General features: G+C 43.8%; 1 protein-coding gene and 1 long non-coding RNA gene across 3 annotated transcripts in view; both read right to left on the bottom strand.

The window, feature by feature from the left end:
- The window catches only part of pdlim5a (PDZ and LIM domain 5a), a 142,262-nt gene that overhangs the window by 96,664 nt on the left and 25,598 nt on the right, over positions 1–20,000 (bottom strand). The window contains exon 3 of the mRNA XM_052461102.1: positions 19,219–19,370. Within this exon, the coding sequence (XP_052317062.1) occupies positions 19,219–19,370 (152 nt within the window). The remainder of the gene's footprint in view (positions 1–19,218; positions 19,371–20,000) is intronic.
- LOC127907201 (uncharacterized) lies at positions 1,543–2,566 on the bottom strand. 2 transcript variants are annotated; one of them, XR_008063709.1, is made up of 3 exons: positions 2,142–2,566; positions 1,705–2,067; positions 1,543–1,630 (listed from the first exon to the last, which is right to left on the bottom strand). It is a non-coding gene; the product is annotated as an uncharacterized LOC127907201 (long non-coding RNA). The 2 variants fall into 2 exon arrangements; XR_008063710.1 differs by having other exon boundaries at positions 1,779–2,067.

Below are 20,000 nucleotides of genomic sequence, written 5' to 3'. Positions count from 1 at the left end.
TTCTTACTTACAAAGCATGTAGAGGTCTGTAATTTTTATCATAGGTACACTTCAACTATGAGAGATTGAATCTAAAACAAAAATCCAGAAAATCACATTGTATGATTTTTAAGTAATTCATTTGCATTTTATTGCATGACATAAGTATTTGATACATCAGAAAAGCATAACTTAATATTTGGTATAGAAACCTTTGTTTGCAATTACAGAGATCATACATTTCCTGTAGTTCTTGACCAGGTTTGCACACACTGCAGCAGGGATTTTGGCCCACTCCTCCATACAGATCTTCTCCAGATCCTTCAGGTTTCAGGGCTGTCGCTGGGCAATACGGACTTTCAGCTCCCTCCAAAGATTCTCTATTGGGTTCAGGTCTGGAGACTGGCTAGGCCACTACAGGACCTTGAGATGCCTCTTACGGAGCCACTCCTTAGTTGCCCTGGCTGTGTGTTTCGGGTCGTTGTCATGCTGGAAGACCCAGCCACGACCCATCTTCAATGCTCTTACTGAGTGAAGGAGGTTGTTGGCCAAGATCTCGCGATATATGGCCCCATCCATCCTCCCCTCAATACGGTGCAGTGGTCCTGTCCCCTTTGCTGAAAAGTATCCCCAAAGAATGATGTTTCCACCTCCATGCTTCACGGTTGGGATGGTGTTCTTTGGGTTGTACTCATACTTCTTCTTCCTCCAAACACGGCGAGTGGCGTTTAGACCAAAAAGCTCAATTTTTGTCTCATCAGACCACATGACCTTCTCCCATTCCTCCTCTGGATCATCCAGATGGTCATTGGTAAACTTCAGACGGGCCTGGACATGCGCTGGCTTGAGCAGGGGGACCTTGTGTGTGCTGCAGGATTTTAATCCATGGCGGTGTAGTGTGTTACTAATGGTTTTCTTTGAGACTGTGGTCCCAGCTCTCTTCAGGTCATTGACCAGGTCCTGCCGTGTAGTTCTGGGCTGATCCCTCACCTTCCTCATGATCATTGATGCCCCACAAGGTGAGATCTTGCATGGAGCCCCAGACCGAGCGTGATTGACCGTCATCTTGAACTTCTACCATTTTCTTATTATTGCGCCGACAGTTGTTGCCTTTTCACCAAGCTGCTTGCCTATTGTCCTGTAGCCCATCCCAGCCTTTTGCAGGTCTACAATTTTATCCCTGATGTCCTCACACAGCTCTCTGCTCTTGGCCATTGTGGAGAGGTTGGAGTCTGTTTGATTGAGTGTTTGGACAGGTGTCTTTTATACAGGTAACAAGTTCAAACAGGTGCAGTTAATACTGGTAATGAGTGGAGAACAGGAAGGCTTCTTAAAGAAAAACTAACAGGTCTGTGAGAGACAGAATTCTTACTGGTTGGTAGGTGATCAAATACTTATGTCATGTAATAAAATGCAAATGAATTACTTAAAAATCATACAATGTGATTTTCTGGATTTTTGTCTCTCATAGTTGAAGTGTACCTATGGTAAAAATTACAGACCTCTACATGCTTTGTAGGTAGGAAAACCTGCAAAATCGGCAGTGTATCAAATACTTGTTCTCCCCACTGTATAACGTCAGATCAATGTGACCAGACAGTCTGTCTGGGGTCAAAACACAAAGACAACTTCCAGACTATGAACCTATAACCTCAGATCAATGTGACCAGACAGTCTGTCTAGGGTCAAAACACAAAGACAACTTCCAAACTATGAACCTATAACCTCAGATCAATGTGACCAGACAGTCTGTCTGGGGTCAAAACACAAAGACATCTTCCAGACTATGAACCTATAACCTCAGATCAATGTGACCAGACAGTCTGTCTGGGGTCAAAACACAAAGACATCTTCCAGACTATGAACCTATAACCTCAGATCAATGTGACCAGACAGTCTGTCTGGGGTCAAAACACAAAGACAACTTCCAGACTATGAACCTATAACCTCAGATCAATGTGACCAGACAGTCTGTCTGGGGTCAAAACACAAAGACATCTTCCAGACTATGAACCTATAACCTCAGATCAATGTGACCAGACAGTCTGTCTGGGGTCAAAACACAAAGACAACTTCCAGACTATGAACCTATAACCTCAGATCAATGTGACCAGACAGTCTGTCTGGGGTCAAAACACAAAGGCAACTTCCAGACTATGAACCTAAAACCTCAGGCTAAACATCAATTCAATTTAATTCGGATCAAGTTTTTCACTACGCTTGGCAAGCTTTTCACTAGGAACGATTAAGAAAGGTCCAAGCACAAAACCAAGTATTGGGTAACACCAAAAGTGGCGAGAAAAACCCCGAAGCCCAGATTTTGAGCTTTGAGAGGAGCCAGACTGACACCAGAGAGACCAAGATATATAGGACAAGAGTTCATAGATGTTCTCCCACCAGGCATAAATACGTTGAACAAAGGTTTTATGAACATTATCTCTGATACCTTTTCAACATACTGATGATGAACATCAATGCAATTTCTGGTTGAAAAAATGCACAAAAAAATGTGTTACACTTAGATTTCAACCACAAATCAACAACAGGATTTCAAGCGTTGGTTTATTTTTGTTTGTTGACAACTTAAACTGTATTAACCAAAAACGTACGTTGATTTTAAATTACGTCAGGTTTTTGCAGTACATCACCGTGCAGTACATCACCGTGCAGTACATCACCGTGCAGTACATCACCGTGCAGTACATCACTGTGCAGTACATCACCGTGCAGTACATCACTGTGCAGTACATCACTGTGCAGTACATCACCGTGCAGTACATCACTGTGCAGTACATCACCGTGCAGTACATCACTGTGCAGTACATCACTGTGCAGTACATCACTGTGCAGTGCATCACTGTGCAGTACATCACCGTGCAGTACATCACTGTGCAGTACATCACCGTGCAGTACATCACTGTGCAGTACATCACTGTGCAGTACATCACCGTGCAGTACATCACTGTGCAGTACATCACTGTGCAGTACATCACCGTGCAGTACATCACTGTGCAGTACATCACTGTGCAGTACATCACTGTGCAGTACATCACTGTGCAGTACATCACCGTGCAGTACATCACCGTGCAGTACATCACTGTGCAGTGCATCACTGTGCAGTACATCACTGTGCAGTGCATCACCGTGCAGTACATCACCGTGCAGTACATCACCGTGCAGTACATCACCGTGCAGTACATCACCGTGCAGTACATCACTGTGCAGTACATCACCGTGCAGTACATCACTGTGCAGTACATCACTGTGCAGTACATCACTGTGCAGTACATCACTGTGCAGTACATCACCGTGCAGTACATCACTGTGCAGTACATCACCGTGCAGTACATCACTGTGCAGTACATCACTGTGCAGTACATCACCGTGCAGTACATCACTGTGCAGTACATCACTGTGCAGTACATCACCGTGCAGTACATCACTGTGCAGTACATCACTGTGCAGTACATCACTGTGCAGTACATCACTGTGCAGTACATCACTGTGCAGTACATCACCGTGCAGTACATCACCGTGCAGTACATCACTGTGCAGTACATCACTGTGCAGTACATCACCGTGCAGTACATCACTGTGCAGTACATCACCGTGCAGTACATCACCGTGCAGTACATCACCGTGCAGTACATCACTGTGCAGTGCATCACTGTGCAGTACATCACTGTGCAGTGCATCACTGTGCAGTACATCACCGTGCAGTACATCACTGTGAAGTACATCGCCGTGCAGTACATCACTGTGCAGTACATCTCTGTGCAGTACATCGCCGCGCAGTACATCACTGTGCAGTGCATCACTGTGCAGTACATCACTGTGCAGTGCATCACTGTGCAGTACATCACTGTGCAGTGCATCACTGTGCAGTACATCACCGTGCAGTACATCACTGTGCAGTGCATCACTGTGCAGTACATCACTGTGCAGTGCATCACTGTGCAGTACATCACTGTGCAGTACATCACTGTGCAGTGCATCACTGTGCAGTACATCACTGTGCAGTGCATCACTGTGCAGTACATCACTGTGCAGTGCATCACTGTGCAGTACATCACCGTGCAGTACATCACCGTGCAGTACATCACCGTGCAGTACATCACTGTGCAGTACATCACCGTGCAGTACATCACCGTGCAGTACATCACCGTGCAGTACATCACCGTGCAGTACATCACTGTGCAGTACATCACTGTGCAGTACATCACTGTGCAGTACATCACCGGGCAGTACATCACCGTGCAGTACATCACTGTGCAGTACATCACTGTGCAGTACATCACCGGGCAGTACATCACCGTGCAGTACATCACTGTGCAGTACATCACTGTGCAGTACATCACTGTGCAGTACATCACCGTGCAGTACATCACCGTGCAGTACATCACCGTGCAGTACATTACCGTGCAGTACATCACTGTGCAGTACATCACTGTGCAGTACATCACCGGGCAGTACATCACCGTGCAGTACATCACTGTGCAGTGCATCACTGTGCAGTACATCACTGTGCAGTGCATCACTGTGCAGTACATCACCGTGCAGTACATCACCGTGCAGTACATCACCGTGCAGTACATCACTGTGCAGTACATCACTGTGCAGTACATCACCGTGCAGTACATCACCGTGCAGTACATTACCGTGCAGTACACACACACACACACACACACACACACACACACACACACACACACACACACATGGTCCACCTGGAGGGAAAGTCACAACCACGGAACGCTTTTGTCTTTTAGATCCTAATGAATAAAATTATATTGACAGGACCTGATCCTAGATCAGCACTACTCCGAGACACTTCATGTATGTAGACCAATGTCTATGCGCACTGGGGAGAGAAAGGGGAATAAACAGAAGTAAAACCGGCATTGATATATTTTGAAGTGACAGTGAGGTGGATAAGTGGAATCAGGTTGATCAGGGGGATCAGGTGGATCAGGGGGATCAGGTGGATCAGGTTGAAAATAAAAGACTGGTTCAGGTGTGCATTTTTAAGTCATAAAGCTGCCTTCAGAAAGTGTTCGTACCCCTTAATTTATTCCACATTTTGTAGTGTTACAGCCTGAATTCAAAACGGATTAAATAGAGGGCGGATTCAAATACCTGAGCCGACAAAGTAAATATCTGTCGATGTGCCCTTGAGCAAGGCACTTAACCCTAATTACTTCTGTAAGTCGCTCTAGATAAGAGCGTCTGCTAAATAACTAAAGCTGGTTATACACTACCGCTCAAACGTTTGGGGTCACTTAGAAATGTCCTTGTTTTCCATAAAAACATACATGAAATTGGTTGCAAAATTAAATAGGAAATATAGTCAAGATGTTGACAAGATTATAAATAATGATTTTTCATTGAAATAATAATTGTGTCCTTCAAACTTTGCTTTCATCAAAGAATCCTCCATTTGCAGCAATTACATCCTTGCAGACCTTTGGCATTCTAGTTATCAATTTCTGGAGGTAATCTGAAGAGATTTCCTCCCATGATTCCTGAAGCACCTCCCACAAATTGGATTGGCTTGATGGGCACTTCTTACGTACCATACAGTCAAGCTGCTCCCACAACAGCTCAATAGGGTTGAGATCTGGTGACTGTGCTGGACACTCCATTATAGACAGAATACCAGGTGACTGCTTCTTCCCTAAATAGCTCTTGTGTAGTTTAGAGCTGTGCTTTGGGTCATTGTCCTGTTGTAGGAGGAAATTGGCTCCAATTAAGCGCCGTCCACAGGGTATGGCATGGAGTTGCAAAATGGAGTGATAGCCTTCCTTCTTCAAGATCCCTTTTACTCTGTACAAATCTCCCACTTTACCACCACCAAAGCAACCCCAGATCATCAGATTGCCTCCACCATGCTTGACAGAGTTTTTTTGCCCATCTTAATCTTTTATTTTTATTTATATAGTCTGAGATATGGCTTTTTCTTTGCAACTTTGCAGCATCCCGGAGTCGCCTCTTCATTGTTGATGTTGAGACAGGTGTTTTGTGGGTACTATTTAATGAAGCTACCAATTGAGGACTTGTGAGGCATCTGTATCTCAAACTAGACACTCTAATGTACTTGTCCATCTGCTCAGTTGTGCACCGGGGCCTCAAACTCCTCCTTCTATTCTGGGGTTAGTGTTAGAGAGTTGTACGAGATCTTCAGTTTCTTGGCAATTTCTCAGAAGGAATAGCCTTCATTTCTCAGAATAAGAATGGACTGACAAGTTTCAGAAGAAAGTCCTTTGTTTCTGGCCATTTTGAGCCTGTAATCGAACCCACAAATGCTGATGCTCCAGACACTCAACTAGTCTAAAGAAGGCAAGTTTTATTGCTTCAGCACAACCGTTTTCAGCTGTGCCAACATAATTGCAAAAGGGTTTTCTAATGATCAATTAGTATTTTAAAGTGATTGACTTGGATTAGCTAACACAATGTGCCATTGGAAAACAGGAGTGATGATTGCTGATAATGGGCCTCTGTACGCCTATGTAGATATTCCATTAAAAATCTGCCGTTTCCAACTACAATAGTCATTTACAACATTAACAATGTCTACACTGTATTTCTGATCAATTTGATGTTATTTTAATGGTAAAAAAATATGCTTTTCTTTCAAAAACAGCTATTTCACATGTGAAACTGCAAAATGTACAATGTTGTTAGGGTGGAAAGAATTCAGCTTCATATAATAGATTACTTGCACACTGACAAATACACACACACACACACACACACACACACACACACACACACACACACACACACACACACACACACACACACACACACACACACACACACACACACACACGTGACATGTTAGTGAGCGCTTTGGGAGTTATCCCGTGAGTGACATTCTGAGGGCCTATAAACAGAGTAGACAGACGGTGTCATTAAAGTGACAGTAAAATAAAAGCTGGCGAGTTATACCTAGACTTACGGAATGCATCAATCTCTCATTTTCCTCTATAAAAACAGACTGCGTTGTTCTACAGATAAGCTACATGGATCAGAGAGGCACACAAGCTCACGGGTGAAAAACGTGTTGCGTAACTAACTGATCGTTGGACTCGAGACTACCTGTGTGAATGATGTCATCCAATGCTTCATGTGGCCTAACAGCATTGATGACACAGGCTGATACCTCTCACTGGCTGTATTAGGCCCCATGACCTCTTCTACACTATATTAGGCCCCATGACCTCTTCTACACTATATTAGGCCCCATGACCTCTTCTACACTATATTAGGCCCCATGACCTCTTCTACACTATATTAGGCCCCATGACCTCTTCTACACTATATTAGGCCCCATGACCTCTTCTACACTATATTAGGCCCCATGACCTCTTCTACACTATATTAGGCCCCATGACCTCTTCTACACTATATTAGGCCCCATGACCTCTTCTACACTATATTAGGCCCCATGACCTCTTCTACACTATATTAGGCCCCATGACCTCTTCTACACTATATTAGGCCCAGCCTTTGGAACTTTGGTTATCATAGATATGGATACTATATTGTGATCACTACATCCTATGGATTTGGATCCTGCTTTAAAGCACATTTCTGCAGCATTAGTAAAGATGTGATTAATACATGTTGATGATTTCATTCCTGTTCTGTATGTAACTACTCTGGTACAGTAGGTTGACTGATAACCTGAACCAGGTTGCAGGCACTGGTTACAATTTTAAGATTTTTCTTGAATGTGCAGCTTGATGAAAGGAAGTCAATATTGAAATGACCCAGAAAATATACCTCTCTGTTGACATCACATACATTATCAAGCATTTCACACATATTATCCAGATACTGACTGTTAGTACTGTTAGTGGTCTATAGCAGCTTCCCACCAGAATGGGCTTTAGGTGAGGCAGATGAACCTGTAGCCATATTACTGAAACAGTATCTTAGCACTGTTAGTGGTCTACAGCAGCTTCCCACCACAATGGGCTTTAGGTGAGGCAGATGAACCTGTAGCCATATTACTGAAACAGTATCTTAGCACTGTTAGTGGTCTACAGCAGCTTCCCACCACAATGGGCTTTAGGTGAGGCAGATGAACCTGTAGCCATATTACTGAAACAGTATCTTAGCAGTTGGTGGTCTATAGCAGCTTCCCACCAGAATGGGCTTTAGGTGAGGCAGAAGAACCTGTAGCCATATTACTGAAACAGTATCTTAGCACTGTTAGTGGTCTACAGCAGCTTCCCACCAGAATGGGCTTTAGGTGAGGCAGATGAACCTGTAGCCATATTACTGAAACAGTATCTTAGCACTGTTAGTGGTCTACAGCAGCTTCCCACCAGAATGGGCTTTAGGTGAGGCAGATGAACCTGTAGCCATATTACTGAAACAGGATCTTAGCACTTGGTGGTCTATAGCAGCTTCCCACCAGAATGGGCTTTAGGTGAGGCAGAAGAACCTGTAGCCATATTACTTCAACCATGTTTAACATGAGATTCTCTCTAAGCTTTACAGGAAAATGGTTCTGAATATGAACAGCAACACATTCACCACTGATATACGGGCTTCCGAGTGACGCGGTGGTCTAAGGCACTGTATCTCAGTCCAAGAGGCGTCACTACAGACACTGGTTCTAATCCAGGCTGAATCACATCCGGCCGTGATTGGGAGTCCCATAGGTCGGCGCACAATTGGCCCAGCGTCATCCAGGTTTGGCCAGGCTAGACCGTCATTGTAAATAAGAATTTGTTCTTAACTGACTTGTGTAATTAAATATATGGGATCATCATGATATTTTGCTCTTTCACACCGAAGTTTGGTGATTATCAAGGCCGGGAGTGTTGGAAAGATTTTTCAAATACTGAGGAACTATAACAATGGCTGAAGAAAATAATAAAATACTTTGTATTGTGTGAAGAAAGCAATAATAAGAAGTGATGAACTAAGATTGTTGTGTCTTTTTGTCGGCTCGTGTCTCGGGCAAATAAATGATCAATATTTATATTTTATTTGGATGGGCAAGGAGGTACGGCAGGGTCGGCCAGGCCCCGTAAGGCCCGCCCATAACGCAGGCCCTGCAGACAGTGTGGGTCTTGGAAATTTACACAGAGCTGTTATATTCTGCAGCCAGAAGACTCCTTACTTCAACTCAATTCAATAAAAAAATATATATTTATCCCAGAGGAGCAATTAATTGTTAATTGAGCTGTCTGTTATAAGCACATGAAACCATGATAAAATAGATGTCATAGGAAATGACTATGACTGGTTATGACAAATTCTAAGAAGAAGAATCGATCTTTTCATCTTGCTGTCTAGCTAAGCGTATATTTACGTTTGTATCACAACAGTGTTAGATCATTTATTATAGACTGTCAGCCGGTGTTGAGTTACGAAGGTTCAAGTCAAGTGTTACAGGAGGAGTCTCCTCAGGCTCCTCTTCGATGCCAAGCCAAGGTTTTATTAGTAACTAATCAGAGATCAGAACCGGTCTGAGGCGGTTGGTTGGGGCTACTCCCTCACTGCTGCCCACGTGGATGTGAGTCACTGTGTATATAAATCGCACAGCACCACCTCAGAGCATCTCTATTCAGGGTACACCACTTCAACAAATATATCCAAACTCCAACCCCCATGATACCCCAACCCTCAACCATGATACCCCCAACCCTCACTCATGATACACCCCCGACCCAACCCTCACTCATGATACCCTGACCCCAACCCTCACTCATGATACCCCGAGTCCCAACACTCACTCATGATACCCCTGACCCAACCCTCAACCATGATACCCATGATACACCACCCCTCAACCATGATACTCCAACCCTCACCCACGATACCCCCCAACCCTCAACCACGATACGCCCTGAGACCCAACCCTCACCCATGATGTCCCATGACACCCCCTGAGCCCCAACCCTTACTCATGATGCCCCATGACACCCCCTAAGCCCCAACCCTCACTCATGATGCCCCATGACACCTCCTGAGCCATACAGACACACACACACCCACACAGACACACATATACCGTACAGTTCATGGTACACACACACATCACAACGGCTGCTACCAGACTCTTATTATGAATACTAAATACTGCACAATTTAAACACTTGCCCCCCAATCCTCCCTTCCCCAAAAGCTTTGTAAATATTGGACTATAAATTGTGCCTTCCTGTATTATACTTAAGCTAAAATGTTTATTCTATTCTATTGAGACATATTACTTTTCGTTGGCATTCTTATATTTTATTATTGTCTTATTGTTGTTGCATTGTCCAGAAGGAAGCTTTAAGGAAGCATTTCGTTGGATGGTGTATGCCATGTCTCGTACATACGACTAATAAAACATGAAACTTGAAAGGGGAAACTTCACCCCACAGCCTGTAGCACTCGTGGTGCACGGAACCACTCGGGACATAAAGTGCTTTCTCTAGTCAAACTACTATGTGGAAACATGATGTGCCTCTTTGTGTGTGGGGTGTTTTCCTTATCGAGATCAATATTACAGCAGAACCTTGTATTTTTATAAGATTGAAAATAAAGCATAATCAAGCTAAATGTGTTTATGTTTATGACTTATCAGGACCTAGTATCCATTTGGCTTTATACTTGGATGTGTTTGTGTTGCTGTACTGTTCCACTGTGGGCTCAGTCACAAAGGAGGCTTATCAAGCAGCGGAATTATTATCTAACGGTCTTTTCAGCACGAGAGATGTGAACACTGATAACGGAACAGGAACTATGTGAGCAATTAACTCTGCAACACAAAAGATTTTTCATCTGAGATCTGAGTGTTTCTGTGTGGTGTGTGTGTGTGTGTGTGTGTGTGTGTGTGTGTGTGTGTGTGTGTGTGTGTGTGTGTGTGTGTGTGTGTGTGTGTGTGTGTGTGTGTGTGTGTGTGTGTGTGTGTGTGTGGAGGCAATCAAGCTGGAGTGCCTGTAAGAAGCAGAATGTGTTACCTCTTAAACACCTCACACACACACACACACACACACACACACACACACACACACACACACACACACACACACACCGAGAGTGGGCAACGCCCACAAGGCACAACCACTGCCATTTATCAGAAAAAAATAAATAATGTAATTAAGGAGAATAGGTTTCTAATTGAGCCCTCTTTGGGAAACAAGGTATTTCTCCCCGTATTGGCCAGTAAACATATAGGATAATAACAGCAATACACAAAGCCTGTTCTATTGAAAGAGATTAAACATTTGACAACAGTGCCAATGAACATTTTATAGACACAATAATTCAAAATGGGAAATAGAGTATGAACAAGGAAACATTGTTTCTGAATGGAATATCTATTTCCTCCCTTTCCATCATTCTTTTCCAACTTTCCTTCCCAATATCACTGACATCCCGGTCTTCCTATGAGCCTCCAGACATATCTGGGACTGTTTTGTGTCCGTACGAGACTGACCAATCCAAACAACTGACCAATCCAAACAACTGACCAATCCAAACAACTGAGCAATCCAAACAACTGACCAATCCAAACAACTGACCAGTCCAAACAACTGACCAATCCAAACAACTGACCATTCCAAACAACTGAGCAATCCAAACAACTGACCAATCCAAACAACTGAGCAATCCAAACAACTGACCAATCCAAACAACTGACCAATCCAAACAACTGACCATTCCAAACAACTGACCAATCCAAACAACTGACCATTCCAAACAACTGACCATTCCAAACAACTGACCAATCCAAACAACTGACCATCTGACAGTCATTGGACGATGACGGGTTGATATACAACAGAGCTCCATGTGTTTGTTATGGTCCCGTTCTGAACTAACCTAACTGACAAGATCTTACCCTTTTTATTAGCCTTATCAAACTGAAATCGAGTAAATCTCAATAAGGGAATGGAAATATTATTCATTAGTGAATCGATTCAATTTCCCCCAGCTGCCCATAGCTGCCTGTAAAACTTTATGGAAGCTTGTGAATGTTAACGTCGCACAATGATATTTAATCGTCCATTGTTTTTAGCAAAGGAGCAGCGTTTTCTCGCTCTCGTTTATCGGAGGCTCTGGCTCTTTAAATGTCACTCTCTCGCTCTCCTGCTCTCTGGCTCGCACACACACACTCTCTCTCCCTTCTCTCCCCGCATCTCTCTTTCTCGTCCATCCCTTCTCTCAGTGAGCTGAGATGAGGACAGGGTAATTGAGGGTAAAACGGTATAGTGAGGTGGCAGCTGAGCTGGTTTGAGGACAGGGTAATTGAGGGTAAAACGGTATAGTGAGGTGGCAGCTGAGCTGGTTTGAGGACAGGGTAATTGAGGGTAAAACGGTATAGTGAGGTGACAGCTGAGCTGGTTTGAGGACAGGGTAATTGAGGGTAAAACGGTATAGTGAGGTGGCAGCTGAGCTGGTTTGAGGACAGGGTAATTGAGGGTAAAACGGTATAGTGAGGTGGCAGCTGAGCTGGTTTGAGGACAGGGTAATTGAGGGTAAAACGGTATAGTGAGGTGACAGCTGAGCTGGTTTGAGGACAGGGTAATTGAGGGTAAAACGGTATAGTGAGGTGGCAGCTGAGCTGGTTTGAGGACAGGGTAATTGAGGGTAAAACGGTATAGTGAGGTGGCAGCTGAGCTGGTTTGAGGACAGGGTAATTGAGGGTAAAACGGTATAGTGAGGTGGCAGCTGAGCGGCCTGACAGTAGGAGGTTTATAAAAGCTCATGGTTGCCATTAGCAGCACCAGCTCTCTGTGGGAAGACTAACAGTAGGTGACAATCCAATGGGTTTAGAGCCCATCTTGAACAAAGTTCTATCCAAGCAAGAGACCATTGCAGTGATCATGTTTTGCTGGATTGCATAACTTCTCTCAGTCTACAGATGGACGTTTTCCCAAAGTTGATAAACCTGAGTGTGACCGGCAAGACAGCAGAAATGGGAGAGGAACTCTTTCACATAGTGAGGACCCTGGGACTAAACACCTCCCTCTACAACTGGATCCTGGACTACCTGACGGCCGGCCTCCAGGTGTTAAGGGTAGGCAACAACACATCTGCCACGCTGATCCTCAACACTGAGGCCCCTCAGGGGTGTGTACTTAGTCCCCCCTTGTACTCCCTGTTCACTCATGACTGCACGGCCAAATACAACTCCAACACCAACATTAAGTTTGCTGATGACACAACACTGGTATGCCTGATCACCGACAACGATGAGACAGCCAACAGGGAGGAGGTCAGAGAACTAGCAGTGTGGTGCCAGGACAATAACCTCTCCCACAATGTGATCAAGGCAAAGGAGCTGATCACGGACTACAGGAAAAGGGGGGCTGAACAGGCCCCCATTAACATCAACGGGGCTGCAGTGGAGCAGGTTGAGAGTTTCAAGTTCCTTGGTGTCCACGTCAACAACAAACTAACATGGTCCAACCACACCAAGACAGTGGTGAAGAGGGCACGACAACAAAAAAATCCCCCCCAGGAGACTGAAAAGATTTGGCATGGGTCCCCAGATCCTCAAACATTTCTACAGATGCACCATCGAGAGCATCCTGACCTGTTGCATTAACGCCTGGTATGACACCTGCTCGGCATCGGACCGCAAGGCAGTGCATAAGGTAGTAGGGTAGGGTAGTGCGTACGGCCCAGTACATCACTCGGGCCAAGCTTCCTGACATCCAGGACCTATATAATAAGCAGTGTCAGAGGGAAGCCCATAAAAATGTCAGAGACTCCAGTCATACAAGTCATAGACTGTTTTCTCTGCTACCGCACGGCAAGCGGTACCGGAGCGCCAAGTCTAGGACCAAAAGGCTCGTTAACAGCTTCTACCCCCAAGCCATAATACTGCTGAACAACTAATCAAATGTCCACCAGACTATTTACATTGCCCTCCCCCCCATTTGTTTGTACACTGCTGCTACTCACTTTTTATTAACTATGCATAGCCACTTCAACGTCTACCTACATGTACAAATGACCTCTCCCCTGTACCCCGCACACTGACTCGGTACTGGTCCCCCTGTATTTGGCCTCGTTATTGTTATCTTATTGTGTAACTTTTAATTACTTTTTACTTTAGTTTATTTGATTAATATTTTCTTAACTCTTCTTGAACTGCACTGTTGGTTAAGGACTTGTAAGTAAGCATTTCATGGTAAGGTCTACACCGGTTGTATTCGGCGCTTTTGACAAATAAAGTTGGATTTGATTTGATTTGATACCACTTTGCACCATCAAAACCAATTTACATGCTTACATTTACAGACGGTTGACATGACACACAAAGTTAGTTCAAAGTTATCGGTATTGCATTTCTAAATCGCTGCAATGTGACAGCCATCTTCAAAACTGAGAGAAAATACCAACAACTAAGACGTGCAACGTTATTCACTGTCACGACTTCCTGTCCTTGTTCTGGAGGCGTTCGGCGGTCGACGTCACCGGCTTTCTAGCCACCGCCGATCCACTTTTCATTTTCCATTTGTTCTGTCTTTGTCTTATTCACACCTGGCTTCACTCAACCAATTACTGGTTTATTATTTAACCCTCTGTTCCCCATGTTGTATTTGTGAGTGATTGTTATCTGTTACGTGGATATTTGTCAGGCGCTGCACTTTTGTTTTAGACTGTGTTTTTGGCTCTTGTATGTGTTATGTGCTGTCATTAGGTAACCGGTATTAAAGTGTGCCTTATTATACTCTGCTCTCCTGCACTTGACTTCGCCTCCCATATACACGCCTAACATTCACTATCAATAGTGCTACATTCCATGGGGCAAGTTGAATTTTCACTTAGTCTTCCATTGGCTTCAATGCCAATGGAGTAAGTTCAGTGAAAAATATGTACTTTTTTTTTACCCCCCCCTTTTGTGATTACAATCTTGTCTCATCGCTGCAACTCCCCAACCAGTTCAGGAGAGGCGAAGGTGGAGTTATGCATCCTCTGACAAATGATCCACCAGACGCAGGCTTCTTAACATGGAAGCCAGCTGCACCAATGTGTCAGAGGAAATCCTGTTCAACTGACGACCGAAGTCAGCTTGTAGGCGCCCGGCCCGCCACAAGGAGTCGCTAGAGCGCGTTGAGCCAAGTAAAGCCCCCTCCGGCCAAACCCTCCCCTGACCCGGACGATGCTGGGCCAATTGTGCACAACCCAATGGGACTCCCGGTCACGGCTGGTAATTCCACAGCCCGGGATCGAGCCCCAGGCTGTAGTGATGCCACAACACTACGATGCAGTGCCTTAGACCGCTGCCTTAATTGGGAGGCCACAGCAGTGCTTTCTTATCTAAAACCAGTCAAAAAGCTGTGCCTCACATTCATCTAAGATTTTTTTTTAAACACCTGACCCGCACCAAAAATATATACATGTATAATTGTTAAATGTATCTAAGAACATCTAAGAAGGTTTTTAATACGGTGCTCGTAAAAAAATAATTGTCTGTGTTACAATCGTACCGTCTCACATCTGTCAGTTTGACCTTTTAAACCATGTCTAACATCTGCAGCCCATCTCCTCTCATCAGACCTGCTTTCAAACCAAAGCCTTTGTTGAAAATAACTAACAAAGTGTCTCCTTTTCAAACACAAGGAGATACAGAAAGCATTGTTGTCATTTTTTTACGTCTTCTTCCTGTGATATCTGGCCTGCCAACAAACCCAAATCAAAGACGAAAAAAAAACACAAAAAAAACTGCGTTTCTGAGCGAGGCAGTAAAAACTAACAGTAACCGACGAGAATATAGTTTTTTTTTCCATTACACATGTTCACTCATTAAACTCCAGATGGAGTAGGGGCATATCCACGGCCAGGGAAAGCCATGAAGCACAAAGCCAGCTCTGATAAGGCAACTTCGTGTTTAAGTGGGATTTGAGGAAATGGAGGCCTTTCTCTAAATCTACCCTTAATTTGAGCAATAAAGGAGATGTGGAGAATGTGTTCCCCACAATGGCCGTCCGATCGCACAGACGTTAATGTTAATAATGGCCGTTAAAGGAACCTAATGAAGCACGTATCACAGCATGTGTTTCCAATAGGTCAGGATCTACCCCTAAAGAACTGATAGCTCTCAGCTAGCCTAAAAACAAACTCTCCAACTGAAGAACAATTCAATTAGATCGGCACTTGGCAACGACAATTCCAACCTAATAAAATAATTGAGAACAAACTTCCACCATTTAAGAAGTTAACAGACCCTCTAGCTGGCAGTATTGGAATAACACGACCAATGGAAAGACAAATGACCCACTAGAGAAAATATGTGGCATGTGGTTTCATAAGTCCAATCATATTACTAAGTGGATCTATCTTTCATTAGCTTAAAAAAAAGTGCAGGACTTGTTTGTCACTGTCTAAGACATTCAATAGCAGTTACAGTTAGAGAAGTGGACTACCAATCTGTTTAAGTTATTGAATGTGTAGCCTATAATTCATATTCCTCTAAATCAATTGGTATACTTAACTAATTGAAATGAATGTTCTGTCAGGCGGCTGTGGCCTTAAAGTAGAACATCTAATGAAAGAAGCAAGACATCAGCCTTCAACTGTCTTTCAAATGAATCCTTGAGATAAACATTGAGTGTACAAAACATTAGGAACACCTTTCTAATATTGAGTTGCACCCCCCTTTGGGGCATGGATTCTACAAGGTGTCGAAAATGTTCCACAGGGATGCTGGCCCAAGTTGACTCCAATGCTTCCCACAGTTGTGTCAAATTGGCTGGACCATTCATGATACACACAGGAAACTGTTGAGCTTTAAAAACCCAGGGGCATTGCAGTTCTTCACACAAACCGGTGAACCTGGCACCTACTACCATACCCCGTTCAAAGGCACTTAAACCTTTAGTCTAGCCCATTCCCCCTCTGAATGGCACACATACACAATCCATGTCTCAATTGTCTCAAAGCTTAGAAATCCTTCTTTAACCTGTCTCCTCCCCTTCATCTACACTGTTTGAAGTGGATTGAACAGTTGACATCAAAAAGAGTTCATAGATTTCACCTGGATTCACCTCTGTCATGGAAAGAGCAGGTGTTCTTAATGTTTTGTACACTCAGTATATGTAACCCCATAAGTAGTGGGTTCCAGAATTCTGAAAACACAGGAGCCAATAATATTGACCATGAACTTTTTGAGTTTTTATTACTGGTTAAACAAAATCACTTTCTCTGAGCAATTTTATTAGAATAAAATCATATACTTTAAAAAAACAAATTACCATACAACATAGCTCAGTATTTGTATTATATATTTTATACAGTCTTTTTTTCTCATCTTTATCAAGGGTGCCAATAATTCCAGATCCTACTGTATTATACTTACTGACTGACTTTCCTATGTGGAATCCTACATTATGTATGTATGGAATTCCCTTGATGTCGAGGAGCATGAAGTCTCTTCCATCTCACAGATCATTGGCCAGGTTTAGATCGTGTTTCTTTTGTTTTTTTACACATACATGTGTCCTTGAGTTATACACTATGACTGTGGCATTGAAAGTTTCTTTCAAAGCTGTTATTTTTCCCATCAAACCAAAAGCAAACCTCTTTAATCTTTCAGCGCTGAGACAGAGCAAGAGGATATGCCTCCTAAGCGCCAAAACTGCTCTGTCAACACAATGTGTTTTCTTTACTGTTGCTCCACTCCCAATTTGAGCATGTTTTCCTCTTGTCCTCGCTATAGTCAACATAAAGTCCAGTATGCAAACTGGCATAGTGATTTAGGAATTCAAGCTTAATGAAATATTGCTGTCCTAGCTGGTCTGTTTGGTCTGCTAGCAAAGAAGATCAAACCTGGTTCCCAGAACCTAATCCCGAAAAGATCACCCCCGCAAATCATGATTCGTCAAAATAACCAGTGACATAACACCAGCGCACCAAAACGAAGTTATGCCCCTAGACGCTGATCTTGGTTCAGTTTAGCATTTTCCCCACTAGTGGTTAAGGTTAGGATTTGGGGAGGGGAAGCTGATTCTAGATCTGTACCTAGGGGCAACTTCCTGCATCACAGCAACAACTCAGCGTAATAAACACATAAGCCATACTGTGATTGCTTTAGCAGATTCCCCTTCAAAAGTACAACTGGGCTCTAAGGACAATTTATGTAATGATATCAATGCAAATATTCCAACTAGGCTCTCACTCTCTTTACCTTTCTCTCTCTCTACCCCCCCTCTCTCTCTCTCTCTCTCTCTCTCTACCCCCCCTCTCTCTCTCTACCCTCTCTCTCTACCCCCCTCTCTCTCTCTACCCCCTCTCTCTCTCTCTACCCCCCTCTCTCTCTCTACCCTCTCTCTCTCTCTCTCTCTCTCTCTCTCTCTCTCTCTCTCTCTCTCTCTCTGTGCCAGTGGACTGAGCTCAGACCAGACGATCTCATCACTAGCTAGAACCTCTTTGCTCTCCTTACTATACGATTGTGATGACACTGAAGAATCCCATTTTATTAATTTATTATTTTATTTTTTACCCCAAACCACAGTGGAAGATTAGTGCAATGGGCTCTGATTCAAAGGAGTGCACTATAAAGGGAATAGGGGGTCAATTGGTATGCGTCCTCTGACAGGTCAAGAAAACCACATCAAAAGGCCTCCAGTGGGTTCAATCCGTTTTCTAATGAAAGCACAGGGCGATCCTACCCAATGCAGAGATGAGAGACCACACGTTTCCTATCGTTGTGTAAAGCGAGCGTGTCTGTTTGACTGTGTCTTACAGCCCCGGGCCCTGGCTAGCATGCACACAGGCCTAATGTTACCAGAACCAAAGTGACCAAACAATTAAAAACACATGACCACAGACAAGAGACTCAGCATTCCCCATATGGAGGAGACCAGAGAGCATCACAACTGGGAAACATACAGCGTGAGTCCACTTAAGATACATTTTTACAATAGCTGTGAACATCTGACTGTGTGTGTGTGTGTGTGTGTGTGTGTGTGTGTGTGTGTGTGTGTGTGTGTGTGTGTGTGTGTGTGTGTGTGTGTGTGTGTGTGTGTGTGTGTGTGTGTGTGTGTGTGTGTGTGCGTGCGTGCGTGCGTGCGTGCGCGTGTGCATGCGCGCGTGCGTGCGTGCGTGCGTGCGTGCGTGTGTGTGTGTGTGTGTGTGTGTGTGTGTGTGTGTGTGTGTGTGTGTGCGTGTGTGTGTGTGTGCATGCGTGTGCGTGCGTGCGTGTGCGTGCGTGTGCGTGTGTATCCAAATGTGACTATCCAAATACAGTGTGAGCCTCCATATTGTTGTTTCAGTGTTTACCTTTGCAGGGTGAGGTTGAGGTTGCCAGCGCAGGCCTTGATCTTGTTCTGAGCTTCCAGGTGGTTCATTCCATCAGTGCTGATGCCATCAATAGACAGGACCACATCGCCCACTGCGATACGTGCCTTGGCTGCCTTTCCCAGGTCCGTGAGCTGAAACAAGCAACAACAACACATTTGTTAGAGATGTGTTCATAATGTATACAGTACATTTTGATAGAAACTGGGCCTACCTGCGAAGAGAGACATTTTCTTATTTTAAAAGAATGGTGCAAAGTGCCCCAAAAAAACTCTATATAATCTAGCAGTGTGATTTAAATTGAAACTTTTCTTTAACAATATGTGCTGTAAAGAGGACTTTATGTATGTATTGCTCAGTTATTTATGTATTGCTCAGTTTACTAAACTCTAGTTAACTAAGCAATCGCCTTCTTATAACGCTCATTGCTGAAGAAAAGTTTCACATTAAATCACAATCCCAGAATATGATGAGGCTATTGCACAGATAATTTGTTTCCTTGTTTTGAAAAACTACAAGCTAGACACACTGTCAGACTGGTTATTATCACATGGTTAATAACAGACACCAATATTTCATCTGAGGATTTCAACCCTTCTGCATGGTTATGTGATAACCCAGCATGCAAACAAAGTGAAATTATACCACTTAGATTTCGACAGAAAACGCTCTAATTTGAAACAGCTTTTAAAAACACAAAATAACATTTTGGAAGGCCTTAAATAACAGCACAGTCTTATGAAATGGTGGCAATGAATGTTTCA

This window comes from Oncorhynchus keta, chromosome 14 (genome assembly GCF_023373465.1).
Source record: "Oncorhynchus keta strain PuntledgeMale-10-30-2019 chromosome 14, Oket_V2, whole genome shotgun sequence".
NCBI classification, from domain to species: domain Eukaryota; kingdom Metazoa; phylum Chordata; class Actinopteri; order Salmoniformes; family Salmonidae; genus Oncorhynchus; species Oncorhynchus keta.
The sequence above is the reverse complement of the archived record's forward strand: the minus strand, read 5'-3'. Positions and strand labels throughout refer to the sequence as shown.